We start from the raw sequence: 27847 nt of genomic DNA on the forward strand, positions 1-27847 counted from the left end.
AACTTCTCCATGCTGGGATGAGCGGTTGTAGTTCATTCATTTGCATTGCTGTGTAGCTTTCCCGTGGATGGAGTTTGGGTCGTTTTGGGTTTTGGCACTGTAGACAGTGTTGCCATTCTCGTACATGTTTCTTGTACTTGTGCAAGAGTTTTTCTGAGGTATTGTATACTTAAGAGTGCATTGCTGGGTTGTGTGTGACGTACACGTTCAACTTTCAAAATGATGCCAGATTGTTTTCCAAAGCAGTTATCAGTTTACATATGTCTTACAATATTTTAGACTTCCTGTTGTTCCCCATCTGGCCAACATTGGTATTATCAAGTTTCTTTTTTTGTTTGTGCAAATAATTAGGTGTGAATGGTTTTGATTATAATTTTTAGCGTTCGTTTCCCTGATGGTTAATGATGGTATCTTTTCAAATATTTATTAACTGTGTCCTTTTGTGAACAACCTGTTCATGTCTTGTATTCAGTTTTCTATTGGATTATTTGCCTTTGTAAAAAAATCTTTCATTCATTTGGCATCTTTATATATTCTGAATACTAATCCCTTCTGTGTGTCAGATATTTTCTCATACATTGGCTTGCCTTTTAATTTTCTTTATAGTGGCTTTTGATGAACAGAAATTCTTAATTTTAATAGAGTTGAATTTACTAATCTTATCTTTTATAGTAGTGCTTTTTGCATCTCATTTACAAATTCCTTACCTAGTGCAGGGTCATAAAGATATCCTATAATTTTGTCTAAAAATTTTCAGTTGACTCTCACAGAATTACTTCTGATTCTCTTTAGGCAATAGAGCATATGTTCTACAGAAGAAGCATGGTTGTGGCTGATTCAGTTTCACATATAACACAGCACCTTCAACATCAGGCTCTTAATTCTATTTCTGTGGCCAAGGTATGAAGGTTATTATGTATTCAGCTTAATTATATTATCTTTTTAGTTTGCTCTTCTGTTGTTTTGTATATGTTTTCTAGTTCAGCCTCTTTACTCCATTCCTTCAAACAATATTCTTGCTCATTTATCTTTGTGGTATTTTATAATTTTTGCTTAGAAGGATCGAGGTTATCTTTACACTGAACTTTCAGCATGTAGTACATTAATGCACCTTTCTTATAAAAGGACATTATATGTAAATCACATTAAGAAATGTGATGCATCTTTTTTTCAGAAGTGGTTTCCTTATTAAATTAATATGGAAATTTTAAAGTATGCCTGATACATTTGCTGTCCCTGACAGTGCGAAGCAATAATGTTACAGAAGTAACGCACATCACATCTGAAGCTCAATGGGGAAAGTGTTTGTCTGATAAGCTTTCTTAAATTGAATCCTGGAAAAGAGAACCATGAGGCTTTTCTCCTCACTCTTTTGTTATTGCCTCAGAAATAAAGCTAATATTTCTTGTTTTCTCTTCTTTTATCTTTAAGAAAAGAGTAATTTCTGACAAAAAATATAGTGAGCAGCGTCTTGATGTGCTCTCTGCTCTAGTTTTGGCTGAAAACACTCTAAATGGACCAAGCACAAAGCAACGACGACTTATTGTGTCCCTGGCACTAAGTGTTGGCACGCAAATGGTAAGGGTGTTGTTATTACTTATAGACTAAAAAGGAGACCTGAGGGGTCACAGTTCCCTTGTTACTGACCCAAGAAACCTGTTCTTGCTTTGCCTGCAACTTCTCTGCCCTTTTTCCTCTCCCTGATAGAAAACATTTAAAGATGAAGAACTCTTTCCACTTCAAGTAGTCATGAAAAAACTGGATCTTATCAGTGAACTTAGAGAAAGGTAAGTAGAGAGATGTAATGATACTCAAAAGATATGGCTAATAGGAACATTGCGTTTCTTTTTAGCATAGCGAGAAAACAAATGTAATCCAGATGGACTCTCAGTTCTTCCCTAACTCCTTTAGCATGACCAAAATGAGACTGTGACTAGGGATCGTATTTCTGTAGCTTTGCGTCTACAGTAAGGATGTAGCTTCTGGAAGAACTAACATGAGAAAACACGATGTAGCCCTGAGAGCATCAGGCAGACCCTGATGCTTATTGTGATTTTGTGTTGGTTATCTCTAGCGGACTTTTAAATTGCTACTTTCTAGCAAGGCCTCACCTATTTGTGAGAGACTTACACATCCATGTCACGTAGTCTTCTGTAACTTAATTTTGAGGTATGAATCTGAATTACATTGTTGGTGGCCAGTCACTAAGATGAATTAGTTTTTAGAAGGCTTATTTTTGTAGCTCCTTATGGTTTTATTGTTTTCTTTTTATTGAGTTAGCAGTAAATTTCTTGAAGAGAAAATGAGTCTTCTGAATTTTGATTCCAGCTGAATTAAGGTTACAGCACAGTTTTCATTTAATGCTCATATTTATAACTTAGTTTTTGTTTTGAGAAGCTGAGATTTCTGTAGTTAGTGGTATTTTCACTTTCTATCCTTGGAAGAAATGCTGAGCCTTCTTCATCATGAGATATTTAATGATCATTTTGTTGCCCCATAAAGTGTAAAATAGTCACTTGCAAAGATCATAGATGAATTCAGTGTGACTGGTTTTCTTTTTGGTTACACTTTTTTAAAAGATTCTGCTTTTCAACTTTGAGAAGAGTAAAATGGTGCATCTGATGCAAGTATTGAGTCTAATATCAAATAATATTAAAATAAATTTATTGTAAACTCCTCTATTTAAAAGTTATGTTGTTTTTCAAGGATGCTTTAAAACTAAAGCATATGTACAGAATTCTGACGATGTCAGGTATTTGAGTATTTTGTTACCATGATTCACTTTAAAGAGTATTTATTTTGTGGCTTTTCTATACTAATTTTGAGTTAAGTAATGTAGGAAATGCAAAAATGACTTAGAGCTCTCTCCCTAATGGTGTATAATGTCGTTCTTTGTGTTCTTTTTTGGGGTTGCTTCATTTTTGGTCCCACTCATTGCTACTTTACATTGTAGAATCCGAACACAGTGTGACTGTTGTTTCCTGTACTGGCATCGAGCCGTCTTCCCAATTTACTTAGACGACGTGTATGAGAGCGCTGTTGATGCCGCCAGACTGCATGTAAGTAAAGAACCTAGAAAGAGCAAACTCATTTTTTATTCATTGAACACACCTTTCTAATTAGTTTGATTGAAAAAAACCACTGTAATATTGACTCCTAATGCTGTTTTGTACAATGCTATGCATATTCGGCAAGCATTTATTCAGTCTGTAGTTAAATTTTATATTAATGTCAGTGACTTAATTTTAATATATTTAACCCTTCCCCTCATATTCCTCATCATTCTCACTTCACTTGATTTTAGTTTATATCACCGTATTCTCACATTTGTGTGTCAGCAAGGTAGATGTTCTTCAGATCTTTCTGTTTCTTTATGGAGATAAGTGTATTTCAATGCTCAAGATAGAAAAGGATTAGTGAATGGGAATTTTTTGTATTTTTAAAGTATATGCTTTAGACAATAAAATTGGACTCTTATTTAGGGAAAGTAAGACAATAGTGTTAAAAACAATTCGCTTTCAGATTGAGGTTTTGTCTTTCAAGATAGATAATTAACCTTTGTAATATTACTGAGATTAGAGATGTGGTTTTTCTAAATTCACGTACATTCTCATTTTCTCCTTAGTACATGTTCAGTGCTTTACGTGACTGTGTTCCAGCTATGATGCATGCAAGGCATTTAGAGTCCTATGAAATACTTCTGGATAGCTATGACAAGGAAATTATGGAAATTTTAAATGAGGTAACATCATATTTGAGATTGAAAAGCTTAAAACGTGTGTTTGGAAGCTAATGTTTGGAAAAACTCTTTGGATTGAAGCAGGCTTTCACTAATTTAAAAGTATTACTTATAAATCACTGTGTAGAACAAAGGAACTATTTTTAGTCACAATATCACCTTTGTGCTAAATTGGCCTTTAATTCCTAATTTTTATATCAAAATCCAGTCTAGGAATTTGGAAGTTTTTTTACTTTAGTAAATATTTGCATTAAAGTTCTGTTTATTAGGAAAATGCAAGTGCATCATTGGTTTGAATGTTGCGTGCTGCTAATGGTAATATGATTAAGGCAACTTAACTATAATATTTTATTGAATCTCATTTGGAGAGCTACTAACTAAAGAAAAAGTTATATATTTGAAAGAAACAATTTGAATGCAGTATAATACTTCCCTCCCTGTTTTAATGAAGTGTATATTATAAACACCAATATCTTTCAAATTAATTTTCCATCTAGCAATATTTTTATTTGGAGGGAGGAATGGAAAATGAATAAACTTCATAGAATAAGCCTGTTCAATTGTGATAAAATTATGAAAAATGTTATATAATTTCTTGTATTAAGTATTCTTATTTAGTAAATAAGATATGTATCTGGCCCATATTTAGAACTCCATGATAAACCAGCAAAGATGATTAATTTCATTACCTTTTTAGTTCAATGATTTTTGTGATTTTTAATGATTGTTACAAGGAAGCTTTTTTAATTACCTCTCTCGCATGCTCTCAGGACCTTTCCTCCTTTGTTGCTGGTCCCATGTTTTATACTGTATATTGTATATTCATGTTCCTTGTAATTAAGTCGTCAGATATTAGTTGTCAATTTTCTTTTCAAAGGTATTAAAGTATTAATGAAAATCAAAGCTTAGAACTTATCTAACTGCTCCTTGGTCAAAAAATAATTGGTTAAATGGAGAGCAAAGTAATTTTCACTTTCCCAATAAAATATTTTACCATAGAGTATTTATTTAGACTCTTAAACAGGTTTGACAAATCTTTTCATCATTGCACTGATTAAAAACTAAAGGTCAAAGCATAGACATCTACAGAAACAATTCAATTGGAATAGTATTTTGAAAAATTAAGGTATCAATTGTTTTGTGAACAGCATTTGCTGGACAAGTTGTGCAAAGAAATAGAGAAGGATCTGCGGCTTTCTGTGCATACTCATTTAAAGCTGGATGACCGAAACCCTTTCAAAGTCGGCATGAAAGACCTGGCCCTTTTTTTCTCTCTGAATCCAATTCGATTTTTTGATCGTTTCATTGACATTCGGGGTGAGTGTTCTGCTTTCCTTCGTAGAGTCATATTCTCTATCTTTTTGCCCTAACTATTAAAGAACAAAAAACAAAAATGAAACTTGGAGGGTATCTTTTTTTTGTATTAGTTCATTTATTCTTAAGTCCTTTTTGTTTCTTCTTTTTTAATTTGCCAGCACCTTATTTTAAAGGAAGAAATTTAATGTTCAGAGACAAGCTGTTTCCTTTTTAGTTTCATTTCTCTTCTTTTTGTACTATTATATGAATCAAAAATTTTTTGGATTTCTTTTGTAGCTTATGTAACTCACTACCTAGACAAGACTTTCTACAATCTGACAACAGTAGCTCTTCATGACTGGGCCACCTACAGTGAAATGAGAAATTTAGCTACTCAGCGTTATGGATTGGTTATGACAGAGGCACATCTTCCTAGTCAGACTCTGGAACAGGTAGAGTATAAAATGTTTCCAGCACAGTGATTGTAGCATACAGTATTTCTTTAAGAAATCTTTTTCTTTTTACTTTATTTAGGATATGTTTATTTTTTTATTTTATTGAGGTCATGATAGCTTATAACATTGTGAAATTTCAGTTGTACGTTATTATTTGTCAGTCACCATGTAAATATGCCCCTTTACACCTTATACCCCCACAACCCCCTTCCCCTCTGATAACCACCAGTCTGTTCTCTTTGTCTGTGTATTTGTTTATCTTCCACATATGGGTGAAATCATATGGTGTTTGTCTTTCTCTGTCTGGCTTATTTTGCTTAACATAATACATTCAAGGTCCATCCATGTTGTTGCAAATGGGACGATTTTGATTTTTTTATAACTGAATAGTATTCCATTGTATATATTTACCACATCTTCTTTATCCATTCATCAGTCGATGGGCACTTGGGTTGCTTCCATGTCTTGGCTGTTGTCAGTAATGCTGCAGTGAACATAGGGGTGCATAAGTCTCTCTCTGTGTTATTGATTTCAAGTTCTTTGGATAAATACCCTGAGTGGGACAGCTGGGTCATGTGGTATTTCTCTTTTTAATTTTTTGAGAACTCTCCATACTGTTTTCTGTAGTGGCTGCACCAGTTTGCATTCCCACCAGCAGTGTATGAGAGCTCCCTTTTCTCCACAGTCTCGCCAACATTTGCTGTTTTTTGGTAATTATATGGTAATTATAGCCATTCTAACAAGTGTAAGGTGTTATCTCATTATAGTTTTGATTTGCATTTCCCTGATGATTAGTGATATTGAACATCTTTTCGTGTGCCTGTTGGCCATCTGTAGATCTTTGGAAAAATGTGTATTCGTATCCTCTGCCCATTTTTTGATTGGATTGTTTTGTTGTTGTTGAGTTGTATGAGATCTTTATATATTTTGGAGATTAACTCCTTGTTGGATATATGATTTGAAAATATTTTCTCCCAAGTGGTAGGTTGTCTTTTCGTTTTGTTCCTGATTTCTTTTGCCTTGCAGAAGCTCTTTAGTTTGATGAAGTTCCATTTGTTTATTTTTTCTTTTGTTTCCCCTGCCCAAGTAGACATGGTATTAGAAAAGATCCTTCTAAGACCGATGTCAAAGAGTGTACTGCCTGTATTTTTTTCTAGGAAGTTATATGGTTTCAGGTCTTACCTTCAAGTGTTTAATTCATTTTGAGTTAATTTTTGTGTATGGCAAAAGACAATGGTCTACTTCCATTCTTTTGCATGTAGCTGCCCAGTTTTCCCAGCACCATTTGTTGAAGAGACTTTCCTTTCTCCATTCTATGTGCTCCTTTGTTGAAGATTAGCTGTCTGCAGATGTGTGGTTTTCTTTCTGGGCTTTCAATTCTGTTCCATTGATCTTGTGCCTGTTTTTGTATCAGTACCATGCTGTTTTGATTACGATAGCTTTGAAGTGTGTTTTGAAGTCAGGGATTGTGATGCCTCCAGCTTTGTTCTTTTTTCTCAGAATTGCTTTAGCTATTCGGAGTCTTTTGTTGCCCCATATGAATTTTAGGGTTCTTTGTTCTATTTCCGTGAAGAATGTCATTGGGATTCTGACTGAAATTGCGTTGAATCTGTAGATTGCTTTAGGTAGTACGGACATTTTAACTATGTTTATTTTTCCAATCCACACGCATGGAATATCTTCCATTTCTTTATGTTGTCCTCGAGTTCTTTCAATAATGTCTTATAGTTTTTATTGTATAGGTCTTTCACCTCCTTGGTTAAATTTATTCCTAGATTTTTTTTATTTGAGTTCATAATAGTTTACATCATTGTGAAATTTCAGTTGTACATTATTTCTTGTCTGTCACCACGTAAGTGGTGTGGTGTATTTTCATTTGTCTCCAGATATTTTTTGATTTCTCCTTAATTTCTTCAGTGATCCTTGGTTGTTAGTAGCATCTTGTTTAGTCTCCACATACTTGTCACTTTCCCAGCTTTTTTCTTGTGGTTGATTTCTAGTTTTGTAGCATTGCGGTCAGAAAAAATGCTTGATATGATTTCAGTCTTCTTAAATTTATTGAGGTTTATCTTGTTTCTCAATATACAGTCTATGTTTGAGAATGTTACGTGTGTACTTGAGAAGAATGTGTATTCTGCTGTTTGTGGATGGAGTGTCCTATATACATATATATATATATATAAAGTCCATCTGGTCTAGTTTTTCATTTAGTTCCACCATTTCCTTGTTGACTTTCTGGTTGATATATCCATTGATGACAGTGGGGTGTTAAGGTCCCCTACTATTGTGTTGCTGTTAATGTCTCCTTTTAGGTCAATTAATAGTTGCTTTATGTACTTTGGTGCTTCTGTGTTGGGAGGAGCATATATCCTGTGCATATATTTTTATGTTATGTCCTCTTGGTGGACTGTCCCTTTTATCATTATATACTGCCCCTCTTTGTCTCTCATTGCCTGTTTTATCTTGAAGTCTACTTTGTCTGATATAAGTATGGCAACACCTGCTTTCTTTTGTTTGCCATTAGCTTGGAGTATCATCTTCCATCCCTTGTCTCTAAGCCTGTGTTTTTCTTTAGAGCTGAGATGGGTTTCATGGAGGCATCATATTGTTAGGTCTTGTTTTTTAATCCATCCAGCCACACTGTGTCTTTTCATTGGAGAACTCAATCCTTCTACACTGAGAGTGATTATTGATATAGGAGGGCTTGATGCGGCCATTTTATCATGTGTTTTCTGGTGCTTCTGTTTTTCCCTTGTTTCTTGTCCTGTGTATTTTGGACTGCCAGTTCAGTTTGGTGGCTCTCTGTGATGGTTTTGTCATTATTTGTCATTTGTGTCTCTGTTCTGATTTTTTGTTTAGTGGTTACTGTGAAGTGTGTATAAAAGATGTTGTAAATGAGGTAGTCCATATTCGGATAGCCTGTTATTTCCTTAGTCTAAGCAGTTTCCGTGCCTTTCATCTTACCCATCTAAGTTATTGTTGTCACAACTTACTCTGTTTTGTATTGTGAGTTTGTGGTTAAATGAAGTGATCATATTTATTCTTGATGTTTTCTTTCCCTTTATCTTTAATGTTATAATTGTTTGCTAACCTATTCTGATAGAGAGTTACAATTTTCTGATTTTGTCTGCCTATTTATCTCCTTGCTCAAGCCTTTGTAAGCTCTTTCTTTCTTTCTTTCTTTTTTTTTTTTTTCAGGTAAGAGGGCCTTCTTGATCATTTCTTGGGGGGTGGGGGGGGGGCGTGCATCTTGTGGTGATGAACTCCCTCAGCCTTTTTTGATCTGGGAAAGTTTTTATTTCTCCAGCCTATCTGAAGGGTATTTTGCTAGATAGAGTATTCTTGGCTGAAGGTTTTTGTCTTTGAGAATTTCCAATATATCAGTCCACTCTCTCCTAGCCTGTAAAGTTTCTGCTGAGGAATCCACTGAAAGCCTGATAGGAGTTCCTTTGTAGTTTATTTTCTTTTGCCTTGCTGCCCTTAATAGTTGTTTTTTGTCATTGACTCTTGCCAGTTTTACTAATACATGCCTTGGAGAAGGTCTTTTTATATTGATGTAATTACAAGTTCTTTTAGCTTCTTTTACTTGTAATTACAGCTTCTTCCCCAGGTTTGGGAAATCTCAGCTATTATTTCTTTGAACAAGCTCTCTGCTCCTTAATCTCTTACTTCTCCCTCTGGAATATCTATAATCCTTATGTTGCATTTCCTAATTGGGTAGGATATTTCTCAGAGAATTTCTTCCTTCCTTTTTAGTCTTAGTTCTCTCTCCTCCTCCAGCTAAAGCATGTCTACATTTCCATTTTCTAAATTGCTAATTCTGTCCTCCATAATATCAGCTCTGTTATTTAAGGACTCTAGATTTTTCTTTATCTCATTCATTGTATTTTTCATCTCCAGCATTTCTGATTAGTTTTCCTTTATAGTTTCAGTCTCTTTTGTGAAGAGTTTCCTCTGTTCGTTAATTTTATTCCTGATTTCATTGAACCGTCTTTTTGCGTTTTTTTGTAACTCATTGAGTTTTTTTATGATAGCTACTTTGAGTTGTCTGTCTTTTAGATTGTAAATTTCTATGCTTTCAGGATTGATTTCTGGATGTTTGTCTTTTTTCTTCTGGTCTGGAGTATTAATATACCTCTTCATACCGTTTGATAGGGTGGATTTGTACCTCTGAATAGTGATAGTATGTGGTTGCAGGTTCCACCTGCTACCATTGGGGGCAGGGTGGCACAGGAGCTGGGTGTTCTGAACCTGCCACAATCCCTGTCAACTGTGCCTATCCAAGCCTGGGCCACTCCTTGGGACTGCAGGGGCCCTGTGGGCTCTCCCACGAAATGGGAAAGTGATCATGCAGGGGTGCAGAGCTGCCACTGCCTGCTCCCACAGTCCCGCTGAGGCATGCTCCCACCTTCGGGGCCGCAGTGGTAGTATAGGCGTCCTCAGCAGCTTGGAAGGCATTCGTGAAGGTCCTCTGCCGCCTCTTCCTATGTCACACCAGCCATTGTTCTTGGTGGGCGGGGCACCCCCTTTGTTTCCAAGCCTGGGCCTCTCTCTGGGGACTGCGGTGGCACTGTGGGCTCTCCCACTGGATGGGAAAGTGATCATGTGGAGGTTCAGAGCTGTGCTGTCTGCTCCCACAGTCCCGCCAAGATGTGCTCCCCGCTTCCAGGGCCACAGCGGTACTGTGGGTATTTACGGCAGCTGGAAAGTCATCTGCCTGGGTGCACAGATCCACCACTGCTGCCTACTAGCTCCTACCAGCCGTTGTGCTTGGTGGGCAGGGCCTTCCCACTGGGTCCAATCCTGGGTCTCTCCCTGGGACTGTGGCAGCACTCTGGGCTCTTCCACCACGTGGGAAAGCAATCGTGCGGGGGCCTGGGCTGCTGTCCCCTGTTCCTGCAGTTGTGCCAAGGCACACTCCCGCCGTCGGGGTTGCAGTGGCGCTGTGGGCACTCTAGCTGGGAGAGCAATCACATGCTGCCCGGGGCTGCTGGGGAGCCGGAGAGTGCTTGCCTGTCTCCACTGCCTTCCCAGGGGTAGTCCCTCCACCTTCAGATGTAGAGCTGCGTGGGTCTCTCAGGCATGCTGATGTGCTGTGTGGGTATCCTGTGTTGATCAGTGAATGTTTGTTTAGTTGTAGTTCGAAGGGGAAAAGATAAAGGGAAGAGCTTACTCTGCCACGTTGCTCACATCACTCTCAGTATCTGTTTATTTTTTGAGGAAACACTTGCTGTATAAACCTCATACTTGACATAAAAAATTTGACCATGCTGATTTGCTTTTTGAAAGAATTTACCACAGGCTTCCTGTTTACACTTCACCATTTGTTGAATGTTTGAAATATATGTAGATTTAGATAAAGCTTTTCAGAAACATTGGGATAGTAAGGTGACTCCTGCAGAATTGTGATAAGTTTAGTTGAGGTCACAGTTAAGGATTTTAAACCTACATTTAATACATAAACTGTAATATCTTAGGAAAAATGGCTAAATTTATGTGATTATAAATGTATTTCTTCTCAAAATGAGTACAAAGAAGCATTTAGCTTTCACTAATTCAGTGAGCTAATTTACAATGTGGCAGTATTTCATGAGTCCAAAAGTTTGTTTTCAGTTAATTTGTATGTAATTCATTCTAAGATAATCCAGATAATGTTTGCCAAAAAACTTTTATTCAGTTTCAAAATCTGAGGATCCTAATTTTTCCTTCATCTTGCTGCATATAGGGACCATTTCTGGGATCAGTTTGTATATCCTTTCGTTCACTTCTTTATACATTTAATGGTTACTGAAAACATGCTGGGCACTGAACTATGTTTCGGGATACAGAAATAAATAGAAACAGTCTCAGCTCAGGTACTTATTAGCTTATTGGGAGAAAAAATGAGGAAACACATTTTTAGATTAAAACACAAGAAAAACTATAATAAAAACGTAATCAAAGGGGTATTGTGATGCTCCTTTGAGCCCCAATTAGAAAAGCTGTGGAACAATTTATACGATACCATTAGGTATTAGAGTAATAACTGCAGAGTGAAGGATTCTTAATAGGTAACCTGCACGTTGTAGGTGGTTTAGTGCAGTTGAAGGCAGCGTCAGGACAGGAGTTAGATTCTAAAATCACTGGGTTCTGCCTCTTCAGAGTTGGACCTTGGAGAACTCCCTTAGCTTCATTTTCTTCATCTGTGGAATTTAGAAGAATAATGCCTCATTTTTTGAGAATTACATATAAGGCACTTTGCACAGCACCTGAAAAGTAGTATGTATTTTATAAATCTCACCACATATCTTGACTACTTTTTGGAATCTGGCCCTTAGTTTACTTTGTAAGAAAAACAGAAACGATCCTTGGGAAGACAGACAGACATATTCACAGGGGTAGTGGGGAAATCATGATGAGTCACGGATCTTTGAATAGTTAAACTTAACTGTTCCTGTCTACACAGAAGGGATAAGATGACAAGCAGCCAGGAGGTGGTCCTGATTGTACACCTCAGAAAGGCTATTTGAACCTTTGATGTCATACCTTTTGTAGAGTTCTTTAAAATAATTAAAAAATACCGAGAAACTTAATATAGTGACTTACTGCTTATATGAATACAAGTCTAACTGATTGTCTGAAACTAATAATAATAGAACTTATGTATGGATTGTTTTGTAGGGCCTGGATGTTTTGGAAATTATGAGAAACATTCATATATTTGTGTCTCGATACCTCTATAATCTCAACAATCAGGTGAGTGAGTTTTAGACTTTTTTTTCATGTGGCTAGATATATAGTAGGAAGGCTGAGGGGCAAACAGTTGATTCTCAATAATGAAAATTAGTAAACCAAAGCAAAAAATAATTGTTTAGAGATCATCTTGCTAATTCTTTTGCTTTGATGGTATTATCTTCTTGAATGACTTTCCAGTTAAATTATCTTTAATGAAACAGATTCTAAAATTTTTTTGGGTAACTGACCAATGTTTGCTATGGGTTATGTTGTTATTTAGCCTAAGTTTGTTTCATTGCAGATTTTTATTGAACGAACAAGCAATAACAAACATTTGAACACTATTAATATTCGGCATATTGCTAATTCAATTCGAACACATGGCACAGGAATCATGAATACAACAGTAAGAACCTTTTTCGGGTTTGGGTGGGTAATAGACTCCTGTTTAATTTGGTATTTTGGGAAATAGTTTTCTCATAGAATGTTCTGGTAAATGTACACTACTACCTGTTTATACCTGAATTTCCATTTTTCTGGTTGATATAATTAAAATGCCTGGCACTAAAATTGTGTTGGATGTGATGGAAGCTCTGTGATACAAAAAGCACTTTAGAATATCTTACCATAAATAGTATTGGAGATTTGAGGACATCAGTATAAAGATAGATATCTGTGTGGGTTGTCTGATATTCTCTGAAAATTGCTTTTGAAAGCAAATCATTGATAGCAGTTTATTTAACATCGGTCGTGTTCTTTTTTGGGGGGGCTTACTAATTATTTGATATCCATAAAAATAGCTTACTAAAATTATTTTGAATCTTCTTAGAAATAGGCATTCAGTCACTTGAGGGAATCACTTGAATGCTCTTTTTCCTTCTATGGGAAAAGAGAAGTCTTTGAATTTACCTGGTTTTCAGGACACACTTCTCAGAAAGAAGAATGTGAATGCTTAAATAGTAAAATATTATGAAGCATGTTTTGGAGCAAGGAAATAGGGAGAAGTTACGTGACTGGAGAGTCACACAGGGACCATTTTTGTATACAGTGAGGGAGCCAGTGAAGTATTTGCGCTAAGTGATGTGATTGGAGCTGTATTTTAGTAGTTAGCAATATAGAAATTAGAGACGGAGGGAGTCAACGTTTCATATTTAAAATAGGGAGTCACCTGTGTAGGGATCATGTCTGAACCTTTCAGGATAAATAAACTCTCCTTTGACCTCATCTATCAGACACTCATTCATATAACAGGTATAATTATGAATGTATTTTATGTGTCTCAGGCACTGTGCTGGGCACTTGGGTGAGAAAAGCAGACATTTCCCGCTCTGATAGTAATTACTCTCTGGCAGGGGATATAGTTGTTAGTCACACTAATGAATGTAAATTCCTGGTGTCTGAGGATGAGAAAAGTGAGCACAGATGAACAAGATCAGAGGCCGGTAGAGTTACCCACTGTTAAGAGTGGGAAGGATAAAGAAGAGATACTGTTACTAGGAGATCAAGAAAAAGCGGTGTTTACACCACAAAAAAAGTTCTGAGAAAGCGCTCATTCTGTAAGTGGGTAAATGAAGACTGCTAAAAAGGGCATGCATTTGCCAAAGCAGTTAGTCACATTTGAGGGTGTGGGGATGGAATTTAGTGCAGGGCCTCTGTCTGTAGTTCAGAATTAATCTTATTCATGTTATTTTGACTTTAATCTCAGCCGAAATCCTACTTTTTTGGGGTTTTCTGAGTCTGGGTCAGGGCCTTTGTTATTCATTCTCGGAGCACCCACACTTCTCACTTTAGAAATTATTGCAGTTGAGGTTTAATTTTATTGAACATAACTTGTTTAAAATGTCTGTCCCTCCTGCTAGAATATAAACTTCACGATGACAAGGACCATGTCTAGCATGAGAGCAGGGACATTGCCTTGCACGTCAGAGGTGCCCAAAATATTTGTGGATAATAATTGAGTGTTTACTGTCTTCCTTCAGGAGAGTTCAAAGAGCAGCATGTTTCTTACTTGAGTATCACCTGGACACGTGGATTAGTACTAAGTAATCTTACAGATGGAGGAACGTAGAAACTTCTGACTGTGGTTTATGGCTTAAAAGTAGGGTGTTGAATCTGGTTTCGTGATTCTCACTACAGCATGTGGTCTATTATGAGACTATTTGCTATTTTTTTCTTTCTCTTTTTCCTTTTGTAATAAAAATATTTGAGGGGAGTTTATAGAAAGTTCTGTAAACTTGGGCAGTGGGGAACTTCATTTATTTAAGTATTTCTGGTCCAATATGAATTATTTATTTATTTATTTATTTAGAGATTGGCACCTGAGCTAACAGCTGTTGCCTATCTTTTTTTTCTTCTGCATTATCTCCCCAAATGCCCCCCGGTATATAGTTGTGTATCTTAGTTGCAGGTCCTTCTAGTTGTGGCATGTGGGACGCCACCTCAACATGGCCTGATGAGCGGTGCCAGGTCTGCACCCAGGATCCAAACTGGCAAAACCCTGGGCCACTGCAGTGGAGCATGCAAACTTAACCGCTCGGCTACGGGGCCAACTCCAACATGAATTATTTATGAGTATTAGACTTTTTAAAGTCTCATATAAATTAGACTTTATTTAAATAGATAATTATTATTCAGTAGCATTGATATAAATTAATTTTTATGTTAACTTTTCCAATTTTTTTACTTTTACTTTTATAGGTTAATTTTACCTACCAGTTTTTGAAGAAGAAGTTCTATATATTTAGCCAATTTATGTATGATGAACATATCAAATCCAGATTGATTAAAGATATTCGGTTTTTCAGGGAAATCAAGGACCAAAATGATCATAAGGTATTTTACACATTTTTTTAAGGTAGTTTGATTCAAGTTTTGAGTATATAGCAAATGTTTATATTAAAATTCATTATGAGGATGTCTGCTGGGGTTTTAGTTTTCTTTATTATATTTCGCATCATGTCTCCTAGATCTGGCCTACAAGTTCCTTATATTTTCCGTTAGAGTTTCTTACTCATCACATCCTCTGTAGGCTAAGTGTAAGGGAAAATTGGATGATCCATGTAGCCAAGTGTTCCTTGTCTTTCTTTATTTTAAAATAGTACAAAAGCAATACATGCTCATTTTGAAACATTTAAACAATATAGAGTGCATCAAATGTCCTCCTTCGTTTCTCTTTCCTCCCATTTCCATTTTCTGGAGGCAATTGCTGTTAAAAATGTAATGTGATGCCTTTCAGATCATGTGATAAGCATAGGTATTTGCACATACGTATTGCTTTTTTCCTAATAAAAATGGAGTAATACTATGTATACTGTTCGGCAGTGTGTTGACCATGTCAGTACATACAGACGCCCCTCATTCTTTTTGTGAGCTGACGGTAAAGATGTGTACTGTAACTTACGTAACCTTCTCCTGCTGACGGGCATTTAGGTTTTCCTGATTTCTCAGTGGTACAAACAGTGCCACAGGTAATATCCTTGCACATTTGGCTTTGTGTATTTAAAATTAGGATGCATACTGCCAAGTGCTCTAAAAATACTGTACCAGTTGACATTCCCAACTATAATTCATGAGAATGCTGATTTTCCTTCACCCTCCAGGCTGAGTTTTCGCCTAGAGAAGTGAAGAACTGTCAGTGGTAACAGACAGAGGCCCGTAGCCATGTGGGTAGAGAACCAGCAGGCTTAGGTGGGTTTCATATTTGATTTGCCACATCTAGAACTATTTTAATTACCCTTCTTAAGTGTCACCTAGTTCTAATCTTCTTGTATACCAATCGGTAGTTCTCTTCAACGTCAGAGCAGCAGAATATTACTTTCTAGTAAAATAATTAAGAAAATTATAGAATTACCGTTGTCAGTAGAGAATTGTATTAACTACCTCATTTTTATTGGAACAAATTAGTAGTATTCAGGTAAATAAATAATCATACTATTGTTGTGTAAGAATTGTTTCCATTTTTATTAATGTAAAATGAGTAATTTCCTAAGTCATTTAATCAGCTGAGACTTGAAAAATCTTTTTTTTTTGGTCATGGCAACTAAAAATTGTAGCTCTGCTGATGTGTGTTATTTGGGAAGGAGTGTGTTTGTGTAAGTCCCTATTACCTGTTCAGCCCACGGAAATGTGCTCGCACATCTCTGAGCAAATGTTTCTAGGAGGAATTGGTTTCTTTTGTCTGTCTGATAGAATAGGTGGGTGTTGGGAGACTAATAATGGTGATGGGAATCTTAACTTTGTTGGCATTAACAATTATTCCCCTTAGCTAATGTCAAAAAGAAATTTAATTTATATTGACCTTGAACATTGGTGGGTTTTGTGCAGTAAATTTTTTGTCATTAGACTTGAGTGATTTTTTTTAAGCGTAATGGAAATACAAAATTAGGAAAGTGGTAGTGGCATGCTTGATTTGGTGTGCATTTTATGCTTTAGGAAGTCTTTATTAACAAAGGTAGTCTTTAAATTATCTCTCTAGTATCCTTTTGAAAGAGCAGAAAAATTCAATCGAGGCATCAGAAAACTTGGAATAACCCCAGAGGGACAAAGCTACCTTGATCAGTTCAGGCAGCTGATCAGTCAAATCGGTGAGTTATTATGAAAGTGTCGGGAGATAAAGTACAAATCTCGATACTCTGTCTCATATTAAATATCTCATATGAATAAACAACTTCGTATGTGAGTGTCTGAGTTCAACTTTATTCCACTAGAGTAGTTTTCTTACCAAAAGTTTTTCAAATGTGAGTAGACTCTTCGTGCAGAAATAATTGATAGACTATGGACTAATATAAGTTAAGTAAAACCTCTTAAATTAAAAATATATTTAATAACTAACTCATCTCAAAGACTATAGTCATAATAAATAGTCAACTGGTAACTATTTATTGGGTACCTACTCTGTTCTCAGTACTGTTTTGGGCTTTTAAAAGATGTTCTTTCAAGTTATAGCCTAAACGCAGAGGTATAAAATATTTATGTGAAAAGTTAATTAGTATTAGTTAATAAGTTACATATAAATTTAAAGATGAAATATTAAACTTTATAGTTTTTCTATGATATATCATTTCATATTTATATATAATTTCTTGATTTTTCCTTCTGCCTTACAAGTAGAACTTGTCTTCTGAAATGTGTTATATTTAAAAGCAAGAATGCAGTTAAGAATAATCATAGATTAACAAAACTTTATACATGTTAGAGCTTTCCACATGCATTTTCTCTATTAGTGTCCTCACAACAGCCCCCTGAGAGAGCGTGTAATCACCACTTTAAAGATGGAAAAAGAGAGACTCAGAGAAATGAGTAGTGTTGCTCGCACTTAAACCAGGGTTTTCACCTCGGAGTCCAAAGGTGGTGTAAATTCTTCACAGTTGTAGACACCAAGCAATTAGTAAATTCTTCTTGAGTATAATTTGGTAAAACTATGCCTCCTGAGATTCGTTCGTTCATTTATCAAACATTTGCTAAGAATCTATTAGACAAATATTCTTCTAGATGTTGAGGATACAAATAGCCTTTGTTTTCAAGGGGCTTTGAATTTCCTCGTAGGAAAGGTTATAAGCATTGAGTTCTGGAGTCCAGTCATTGAACACTAGCTTAAGTTTTATAAATTAATTGGTTTACATAGAAGACATTTTTATTATGTGTTAGTACAAGAACTTAGCTTTACCTTTGTAAATTTTTTATTTTAAACGATTTAATAATGAGGTATTGTCAAATCAGTACTATTTACTTCATGGAGACATTTGATGTCATATTACATTGTAAACTTCTGGAGCAACAGTTCTTAACCCTTTTTTGAGAATCTGATGAAAACTGTGGGTTAATTCCCCCAGAACAGGGGCTGGCCCCGTGGCCGAGTGGTTAAGTTCGCGCGCTCCACTGCAGGCGGCCCAGTGTTTCGTTGGTTCGAATCCTGGGCGCGAACATGGCACTGCTCATCAGACCACGCTGAGGCAGCGTCCCACATGCCACAACTAGAAGGACCCACAACGAAGAATATACAACTATGTACCGGGGGGGCTTTGGGGAGAAAAAGGAAAAAAAAAAAATAAAAAAATAAAAAAAATAAAATTCCCCCAGAACAGTGCCCTTATGCACACACATACATGATTTTGCATATAATATACTGGAATTCAGGTGCTTAAAGTTAGAGTCCATGGACCTCAGATTAAGAGCTGTTTTCTAGAGCGTTGTTGCTTAAAACTTTATTTATTCGCATTCACAATATTAGAGTTGTTTCCTCTTATGAATACTGCCTGTACTATTGTTTCATGTTTTTATATTTTTTACAAATACAATAATCAGTAAATCATGAGTTTAGTATGCCTGCCATTTTTCCCATAATACACATCAAGATACACATTTTCCCCCTAATAGACAAAAGATTATAATGTCGCTTCAGTTGCCACCAGGATGCATTCTACAATTGGAGAATGTTGTCCTTTTCACTTTGTTCCGGCATTTTATTCTTTATTCTTTTCTTAGAAAATATAAATTCTTTATCTCTGCTTATAAAACAGTGTAATGTGCTCTTGAGTCTGTTGAATATCTTGAGAAAAGAAGTAAGGAATTCGGAGCAAAGTGAGAAGCCCTTCTGTCTAATAACCTGCCTGCTGGGAGAAGCATAGCCACACCAGCATTACTGAGCGTTGACTGTGTGCCAGGGCTGTCTGGGTGCTTTCTGTGCTCTAACTCATGTAAAACTCACGGTGCCGGGAAGGAAGTAGTATTGCCATTCATCCATCCCACAGGTGTTTACTGAGGACAACAAATGTGGTGATATGTATGACAGTAAACAAAGTCTCTGCTCCTTTAGAGCTTAATTTAACAGATGAGGGGACTGAGATAAAAAGTTTATAACTTGACATAGGTCTTACAACTAAAAAGTGGCAGAGTCCAGATTTGCATCCGAGTTGTCTGGCTTCAGAGATTTTGCTCTTAAGTGCTGCTCTGTGCTTGGCCTCTCATTAGCACATTTTGATCGGCCAGATATTGGACTAACAGTTTGGAGGACAACAACGAAACTAGATAATTGAATTTTTTAAAAATGCATATTAAAGAAACATTTTACCATCATCTCTCATATTGGGACAGGCCTTAAAATAGATTCAGTGATACCTACCATGAGGGTTGTTAAAAACATCAGATAAGATAATGTATGTAAAACATATATTACTGTAATGATTGTGAAATGTTAACTGCTTCTTACCTTTTGTCTGTTCTTTCTCCCAAGTAATTTCAATTCCGTTGAGCAATATATGTTGGAATTCCTGTTATGTGCCAGAACATGTTAGCTCTCGGGATTATCATGGGCTTTGCATTGTTTAGTTGGAGGGAGACGCAAATGAAGAGATGTATGATATGTCAGTGATAAGTGCTGGGTAAGGAGATGAAATGGGGCTGGGCAGTGCTATTCAGTGATGCTCAGGGAAAGCTGTGAGGAGGTGACATTTGAGCAAGGACCTAAATAACTTGAGGGAATAAGCCATGTGTATATCCAGGGCAAGAGTATTCCAGACAAAGGCAACAGTAAGTGCAAAAGCCCTGAGTTGGCTTAGCATTCTTGGGAGTAGTCGGGGGCTAGAACGGAATTAGTGAACACCTGAGTGGTAGGGTATGATAGCAGAACGGCAGCAAGGGGCGCGATCGGACAAGGCTATGCTGACCATGTAAGGAGTTTGGATTTTATTCTGTGGTGGAAAGCCATTGTAGAGTTTTCAGAAAAGGAATGATAAGCTCCAACTTAGTTTTAAAAGAACCACCAGCTGCTACGTAGATAAAAGATTGAGGGGTTGGGATGCTGGAGGTGAAAGGAGGGAAATCAGGAGGCCATTGTGTATTGCAGTGGTCTGGGCCAGAGATGGTGGAGGTTTGGAATAGGATAATAGCTATGAAGGTGGTGGAAAGCGGTTGGATTCTGGCTATATTTCGAAGACAGAGCCAACATAATTTGTCCATTGATTAGACAGAAAGTGTGAGAGAAAGAAAGGCTTGAAGTCAGAGATGACTTCAAGGCATTTGGCCTGAGCAACTGGAAGGATGGACTCAGTTTCTGAGATAGGAAATAGAATTGGGAGTGAAGATCGTGAGTTTGACTTGAACATATTAAATTAAAAATTCTTCCTAGTTGTATAGGTTTAGGCATTGGATAAAACCTAGAGGAGTAGTCCAGGATGGAGACAGATATAAATTTAGGACGCATCAAATAAAGACTTTTTGATATCACTTCCAGCTTTGTGTGTGTGTGTGTGTGTGTCAGAGAGAGAGAGACAGACAGACTGACACTCAGTGTGAGAGGGAAGAAATTATTGATATAGCAATTTTAAAATGTTTGATTTTTTAAATGTAGTCAGCATTTAATGAATTTAGTTTATGAAATGAAAGTTAGATTTTTTTAAATATTTACTATAGATGTATATAAGTATGTACATTTATATTTTAAGCACACAAATATTTTTATGGAGCAAGAACTGAAGTAAAGTACAGCAGAATCTTTTGGTACTTAGGAGTGGAACTTGGTAACTGACTGCTATATATAACGGTATTCCTGATTATTAGAGTTTAGAGTTACTTGTATAAATATCTGATTTTTTTTGTGTGCTTTTTAAGGTAATGCTATGGGCTATGTACGAATGATAAGATCTGGTGGCCTTCATTGTAGCAGCAATGCCATTAGGTATGGATGCAAACATTTTTGCCTTGTTACGCCTTTTAAAAATTTTATGTTATGTAAATCTGTCTTCATTGTAAGTAATATTGTAGAGAAGGTTATTTTTCTTATTGCTATATTTTGAGATAAAATATGGAAGAAAACTATTCTACTAGTTTTTTTCTCCTTAAATTTTAAGACTACAGTAGACCTTTGAAAGTCTTTATTTCTCTTAAACTTATAGTTAATTCATCAGTATGTTTGTGAATGGTTCTAAAGATCACATGATTTTAAAGGTTAAAATTTGTTATTCATATCTAAAATTATCTTTTAGAACTAAAATGGTGATACTAATAATATAACTGAAATGCAAATTCTTTCCAAATATAGAGTTGAAAAATTTAGAGTCCTACGTACCACTTTCATGTGTGTGTCAATTGCACATAGTTAACTTGCCTTAATTATTTCCTTCCCAAATTCTTATGTAGATTTGTTCCTGATCTTGAAGATATTGTAAATTTTGAAGAACTAGTAAAAGAAGAAGGTCTTGCAGAAGAAACATTAAAAGCAGCAAGGTAATCTAAGTTTGGAGATTTGAAAAGTGTATGTTTATATAAAACATTAAAGAGAAGGCTAGAGGGTAATATATAAACTTATATGTCAGTGTTTTTATTATACAAGTTATGGTTTCAGTTTATGAAATATAATTTTTTTTTAAGACTACAGTATTCTGAGATCTTTCCAAGTTCACCAAAAAGGGATCTTCTAGAACATGCTGTCTAATATAGTAGCCCCTAGCCACATGTGGCTTTTGGGCACCTGAAATATGTGTGGCTGGTCCAAATTGAAATGTGCTAATCTGTGAAGTGCATAACTGATTTTGAGGATTTAGTATTAAAAAATGAATACCAGACATCATTAATAAAATTTATTCCACTTGTTTCTGTTTACTTTTTTTATATTTCTGCTTGCCAACCTTGTTCTATAATACCAGTCCTTCATTTCACGTAATCTGGAGCAGCGCTGTCCAGGAGGGTAGCCACCACCACGTGTAGCTGTTGAACACTTGAAACGGGGACTGAATTTCAAGTTTTATTTCTTTAAATTTAAATAGCTAATGGCTCTCTTATTGGACAATGCAGATCTACAGATTTGAGTCAGTAGTGATCTTGGAACATAATCAAACTTGAGAGAGGTATGCAGAATTGTTAAATTCTTTAGAAAACTCAGTTTTATTATTAGTAATTATAGCAGTTGTTGAGTCAGGCATGCAGAGGCACCCTGGACACAGTAGAGACTATGTGAATATCAAAAAGAATAATGGTAGACGTCAGTTATAGAATAGTGAATAAAACAAGACCCTCGAGTCATTATTGATAATAAGAAAGGTTGGAGGAGCAGAGGGAAAGTCCCTTTTTACAGGAGCTGATAAGTATAGAAGCGATGAGAAATTTCGGAAAAAAAAAAAAAAGTCACTGCTCTGTAACCACCATTATAATACTTGAAATCAGACAGAAATCATCAATGGATTCTAAAACATTTTTGGAGAACAGAGTATTTGTTCACTATCAAAAATATTATCCCACAAATTGCTTATTAATCACAAAGGGAGAAACTATACTCACGCTGGAAAGATTGATGTATTCCACCTTAACCAAGTGATCAAACTTAGCATCACCGGTAACAGGGCATACTGACATTATGTGGCCTCCTGATGCAATCTGATGGCAAGTGCCTATATTGTATTCTTGCCAGAAATGTTTACTCTGAATTTTTGTGAGGAAACCATCTGAGACATCCAGAATGTGGACATTCTATGAAACACCCAGCCTAGATGCTTAAAAAAACGTCATGTGAAAGACAAAAAAGGCAAGGAGACTACTCTAGATTAGGAGACTAAAGAGAGCTAAACCAAATGCAATGGTTGATCCTTAATCATATGCTAGATAAGGAAAAAATTAGCTATAAGGGACATTGAGGGGATAATTCGGGAAATTTGAACATGTATATTAGATAATACTATATTTTATTTTTGGGTGTAATGTACTGTGACTTTAGGAAAATGTCTTGGTTCTTAAGAGATTCATACTAAAGTATTTATGGGCTAAATGACATGACATCTGCAACTGTTAAAGGTTTCAGGAAAAAAGAAAACAAATGTGGCAAAATGTTAAAAGGTGAATCTAGCTGAAGGATAAATGGGTGGTCATTATACTGTATTTTAACTTTTCAATAGGCTGGGAATTTTTTAAAATGAGAAAAGGAAATATACTGGAAAATGTGTGTGTACGTTTTTATGAGACTAAGGCCCCAACACAGATGATTTGTTCTGAAATATCCTCTTAGAGAGCTTAGTTCTTTGCCAAATAGAGAAGCTGTGTGCAGTCAATAAGCTATTTGAAATCAAGGTGCCCTGAAACGATTAAAATAGTTTGTAGCTTGTATATCAAAGGAGAAAATCAGACCTCTTATTAAATGATGTCATTCATTTAAAAATTGATGACCTTGAAAAAATATTTTGAAGCGGTTCAAGGAGGTCAGAGAGTGGGTTAAGATCTCCAGGGCGAAGCTGTCTGTGCTAATCGCGAGGTCCAAATTTGTGCGAGGGAATGGATGCCTGACATCAAGTGGAGGAAAGTTCATGGCAGGTGAAGTGAAGGAGTTGTGGCGTTACGATGATGAATTGATTATCTAAATACTGAAGACTGAAGTGAGTCTTCCAGAATCATGGGGGAGAACTGGAGCAGGTGTCATAGTCTAGGTCACTGAACATGGGCAGTGGTTAAGAAGGGTATGAGACGCCTTCCTTAAGGAGGGGTGCTTGGGCAGTGGGATCGTGAGTCTCGAGGGAGAGAGTTCTCCGTTGCAGTGGTGGGGGGTAATAATTCGAAAGTGGCGGTAGCCGTACATGAGGGACAAGGAAGGAAAAGCAGCTCATGTTTCTGGAGGTTGAGCAGGAGGCTAAGTTCTTTACATGTAAAGAGCCAGGTTTCAGTTGATGTAAAGAGGTGTAGAAGCAGCGTTAGTGAAGAGATTTAAGATGAAGAGGAGTTTATTTACAATGAAATGGAGTTCTGCAGGGCTCACTGCGGGAAGAAGCAGCAACAAAACTCTTACTTTCAGTTCCAAGATGCCCTACGATTCTGTTTTAAGGCCTAAGTTGTATTGATCAGCTCCCGTTCACAAGAAAATGAGTTCATGATGAACTCCAGGGAAATTTACTTAGAAATGTCTTATAATATTTCGTACTTTTGAGTGCTCTCATCTCAGCCGATGAGAGATGGATTTTAAAAACCATACATTTTTTTGAGAAAGGAACTCAATAAATAATTTTTGCATTTTAGGCATCTGGATTCAGTCCTCAGCGATCACACAAGAAATTCTGCCGAAGGCACAGAGTATTTCAAAATGCTGGTCGATGTTTTTGCTCCAGAATTTCGAAGGCCAAAGAATATACATCTCCGAAATTTCTATATCATTGTTCCCCCTCTGGTGAGTATTTTTAGTACCCAAAATGAATTTTTTAAAAAAGGTATTAAACATATCCAATTTCTTTTCAGCTGGAAATGCACACAGACTATATTACTGACTTTCTGGTTATAGATAAAACTAAATGTGAACTCAGTGAATATGGTCCAGAATTTTTACCTCTTAGCTATGCAGAATGAGACTTACTTATAGTTAAGATAGATGTTTACTTGTTAATAACTTCCAGAGAAATCCTAGTGTGATTTAAATTACTCAAGTATACACTATTTTATTTTATGTATATGTGTATACACACACACACGTATACACACACAGGCATATACGTATACATGCACACCATATAATCTTCAGGCTGCATTATACCATATAATCATTTTAAGTGATTCCTGTAGGCTGCCTTCAACTGTTAGAGTACAGTTATTCCTAACACATCTCTGATAAACATACTGTTGGAGGACAACTCCTCTCTACTCAGCAGTAAGTGCTCACATCTAGACTAAATTGTTAGTGCTTTCTCATTATAGTATGTAGTGTTCTCTGCTCTAATTCTGTAGTTGCCATCTAAGAATAGCTCAAGTTACCCAAAATTACATTATAAAAACAACTGTTACAGTGGAGAAAAAAGAGTTAAGAAATTAGAGAAGTATATACTAGTGATGTTATTTTTCCCTAAAAGTTTCTGTAATAAAGCTGTTTTTTAAAACATTTGTAAATAGACAACTTTAAAATCTAAATATCACTGAGTAGATGAAACTGTTGATTACATCACACTTTCATCAGGAGTAATAACCTTTCGTATTGCTGCCTGAATTGTTAACACATATCTTCTTACATATTATAATCATTATTATCCATAGAAAGTAGCTGATGGTCTATAGACAGCTTTTTTCTGTGTGAATTTTCTTTTCTCCTGTTTTTTAAATAGATTTATTGTTAATGCTCTGTCATCATAAGTGTCATAACTATGATGTAGCAAAAATGTCCATATTCATCTGGTAAGCATTATCTTTTCATCTTCAGACAGTGTTAAACTGGAGCCCGTCTGTCTTAGTTACACTCTCATAACAGTGTAGTGAACTTAGGGTGAGTTCTCCTCCTGTTTCTGTAATTTGAAGGGCGGTGTACTCAAGCCATAGTGCACAGCAGCGGGGAGGCGTTTGTGAGTTTGGGGAAGAGGGGAGTTTTGCAGGGCAGCTGTCAGAATTCAGTGAGTGATGGAGAAAACAAGATGGATTAAGAGCACTTCAAAGAAGTATAGGACACTATTCTTGTGCTTGAGTTTAGATCTAATTCCAGAAAAAAGACAAGCATAAAGGAAATATCTAAAAAATATTTCAGTAACAGTTGATAAAGATGTCACAAATATGTGATTAAATTGCCAGGGATGTTTTGTAGGCAGTAAAAGTGAAACTTGATCTCTTGGTACTTACCATACGGTATCATCGTTATTTTTAAACAGGTCTCTTTTCCCTCGAGAGCTGTGCTATCCATATGTAGCCACAAGTGGCTACTTAAATTAATTAAAATTTTATAAAATAAAAATCCAGTTCCTCAGTTTTACTAGCCCATTTCAAGTATGCAGTGGCTTTTTGTGGCTAGTGGCCGTATTGGACAGTAAGGTACACAGCATTTCTATCATTGCTGAGGATGCCGCTCTAGAGTGTGAACTCTTTGATGGTATTCATTTTTTTATTGTAATTACTTAGTAGTGCCTGGATATAGTAAGCTTCAGTAAATCTTTGTTGAATAATGATATGATTAGATAAAGTATTTTGGAGGAGCTGAATTTTTAGGGATGCGATTTTTTGGGGGAATTCATTTATCCGAATGACTACTAAGCATTTTTAACCAAGAATATGATAAATAGTATTTTAGAATGAATTGGGTGGGCGGAAGTAAGGACTGCCATGCTTAAGAGCACTTCTGCCTAAAGTAAAAAGGTAGCAGGCCTACTTTTCTGACTCCAGCTTTCACTTATAGTATGGCTTTGGGCAAGTTGCTGAACTGCAAGGCTCGGTGTCCTCATCTGTAAAATGTGCATATTTTATAATGAACTGTGTGCAAGGCGCTGTGCTTGGGTGAAGTGGCGGTTGAGGGCGTGCTCATACTTAAAGGACTTGGAAGGAAGACCCATTAAGAGACACTTGTACAGATTGTGACCTCGCCAAGAGCCTATTTAGATGAGGCGAGTGTTTCAAATCAAAAGGACGGGAACCTAGAAGAGATCCTATTTATAATTTTTGAAATATCTGTTTTAGAAACTAGATTCTGAAGAGTTTTTAGCAAAGTCATTTCTCTAATATGTTGTTATGTCTTTTTAGACCCTCAACTTTGTAGAGCATTCCATTAGTTGCAAGGAGAAATTGAATAAAAAGAATAAAATTGGAGCTGCTTTTACTGACGATGGCTTTGCCATGGGTAAGCTTCATGGAATTGTTTCCCCATTAGTGTTATGTTGACCTTTTAATGGACTTTTAGAACCGTGGTTGAGAAGAGGGCTGTGCGGTCTGGGTAGGTTTGGTTCTCCTGAGCAGCGCTTGCTCAGCAAGTTGTATCTTTTAGCTGGGTCATCTGATTGGTACACTTGTTTTCCTTCATTTGTAACCATCATTCACGGCCCCTTGGTGAGGCGACTCACTTAGTCTAGTTGGACCTAACATTCAGGCTTTGTTTTGCTTGTGTTTTACGGTTTGAGCATCTGTGTTTAGTTTCCCTGTAGCTTCCTCAGTTGCTGTCTGTGTAGCAGCGGAGGTTTTTCCCCACCCTCACAGCCATATGTTATCTCCGGGTGATTTCTATGTTATTTTTTTTCCTTCTTAATTGGTTTATTTTTAGCTCTTTATAGTTTCCTATGTTTTTTCTTTTTTTCTTTTAAGGAGGAATTAAACCATGTTGCTAAGCTTAACATTCCTTTATGCTGTAAAGTCTAATTTGAAAGAAGATTCATTAAAAATGGTTAGCTTAATGTTAGGAGTTATTGGTGGAGTAACTTCTGTACTCATCGTAATTTAGCTTTGGTTTTGCTAATGACTGCAGGCGTGGCTTACATTCTGAAGCTTCTGGATCAGTACCAGGAATTTGACTCACTCCACTGGTTCCAGTCTGTTAGAGAGAAGTACCTGAAGGAGATGAGAGCAGTTGCTAAGCAACAGAATGTGCAGTCAGCTAGTCAAGATGAAAAACTTCTACAGACCATGAATCTCACTCAGAAGCGACTGGACGTCTATCTCCAGGTTAGAGGATAGTAACAGTTAAATCTGCGTTGACTTTTTGATATCCATTACTTCTTGAAATCTGAAAAAACGTAAATCATATGGAAACTCTCATTTTAACAAGTGAGATGAATAGTGGTAATGAGACCATTTTTTAAAAAATTTATTTATTTTTTTGCTGGGAAAGATTCACCCTGAGCTAAACATCTGTTGCCAGTCTTCCTCTCTCTCTCTCGTTTTTTGCCCTCCCCAAAGCCCTAGTACGTAGTTTTGTATATGCTGGTTGTAGGTCCTT

The 27847-nt window shown here is 36.3% G+C and overlaps 1 protein-coding gene across 5 annotated transcripts in view; it reads left to right on the forward strand.

Annotated features, from left to right (window-relative positions):
- The window catches only part of WASHC4 (WASH complex subunit 4), a 61192-nt gene that overhangs the window by 25362 nt on the left and 7983 nt on the right, over positions 1–27847 (forward strand). For all 5 annotated transcript variants that reach the window (XM_070507190.1, XM_014865810.3, XM_070507188.1 and 2 more), the window contains 16 exons: positions 793–900; positions 1432–1578; positions 1708–1787; positions 2954–3059; positions 3626–3742; positions 4888–5056; positions 5333–5487; positions 12151–12225; positions 12506–12610; positions 14902–15036; positions 16679–16787; positions 20812–20878; positions 21340–21426; positions 24196–24343; positions 26662–26758; positions 27377–27573. In XM_070507190.1, the coding sequence (XP_070363291.1) occupies positions 793–900; positions 1432–1578; positions 1708–1787; positions 2954–3059; positions 3626–3742; positions 4888–5056; positions 5333–5487; positions 12151–12225; positions 12506–12610; positions 14902–15036; positions 16679–16787; positions 20812–20878; positions 21340–21426; positions 24196–24343; positions 26662–26758; positions 27377–27573 (1902 nt within the window). The remainder of the gene's footprint in view (positions 1–792; positions 901–1431; positions 1579–1707; positions 1788–2953; positions 3060–3625; positions 3743–4887; positions 5057–5332; positions 5488–12150; positions 12226–12505; positions 12611–14901; positions 15037–16678; positions 16788–20811; positions 20879–21339; positions 21427–24195; positions 24344–26661; positions 26759–27376; positions 27574–27847) is intronic.

This window comes from Equus asinus, chromosome 4 (assembly GCF_041296235.1).
Source record: "Equus asinus isolate D_3611 breed Donkey chromosome 4, EquAss-T2T_v2, whole genome shotgun sequence".
Lineage (NCBI taxonomy): Eukaryota > Metazoa > Chordata > Mammalia > Perissodactyla > Equidae > Equus > Equus asinus.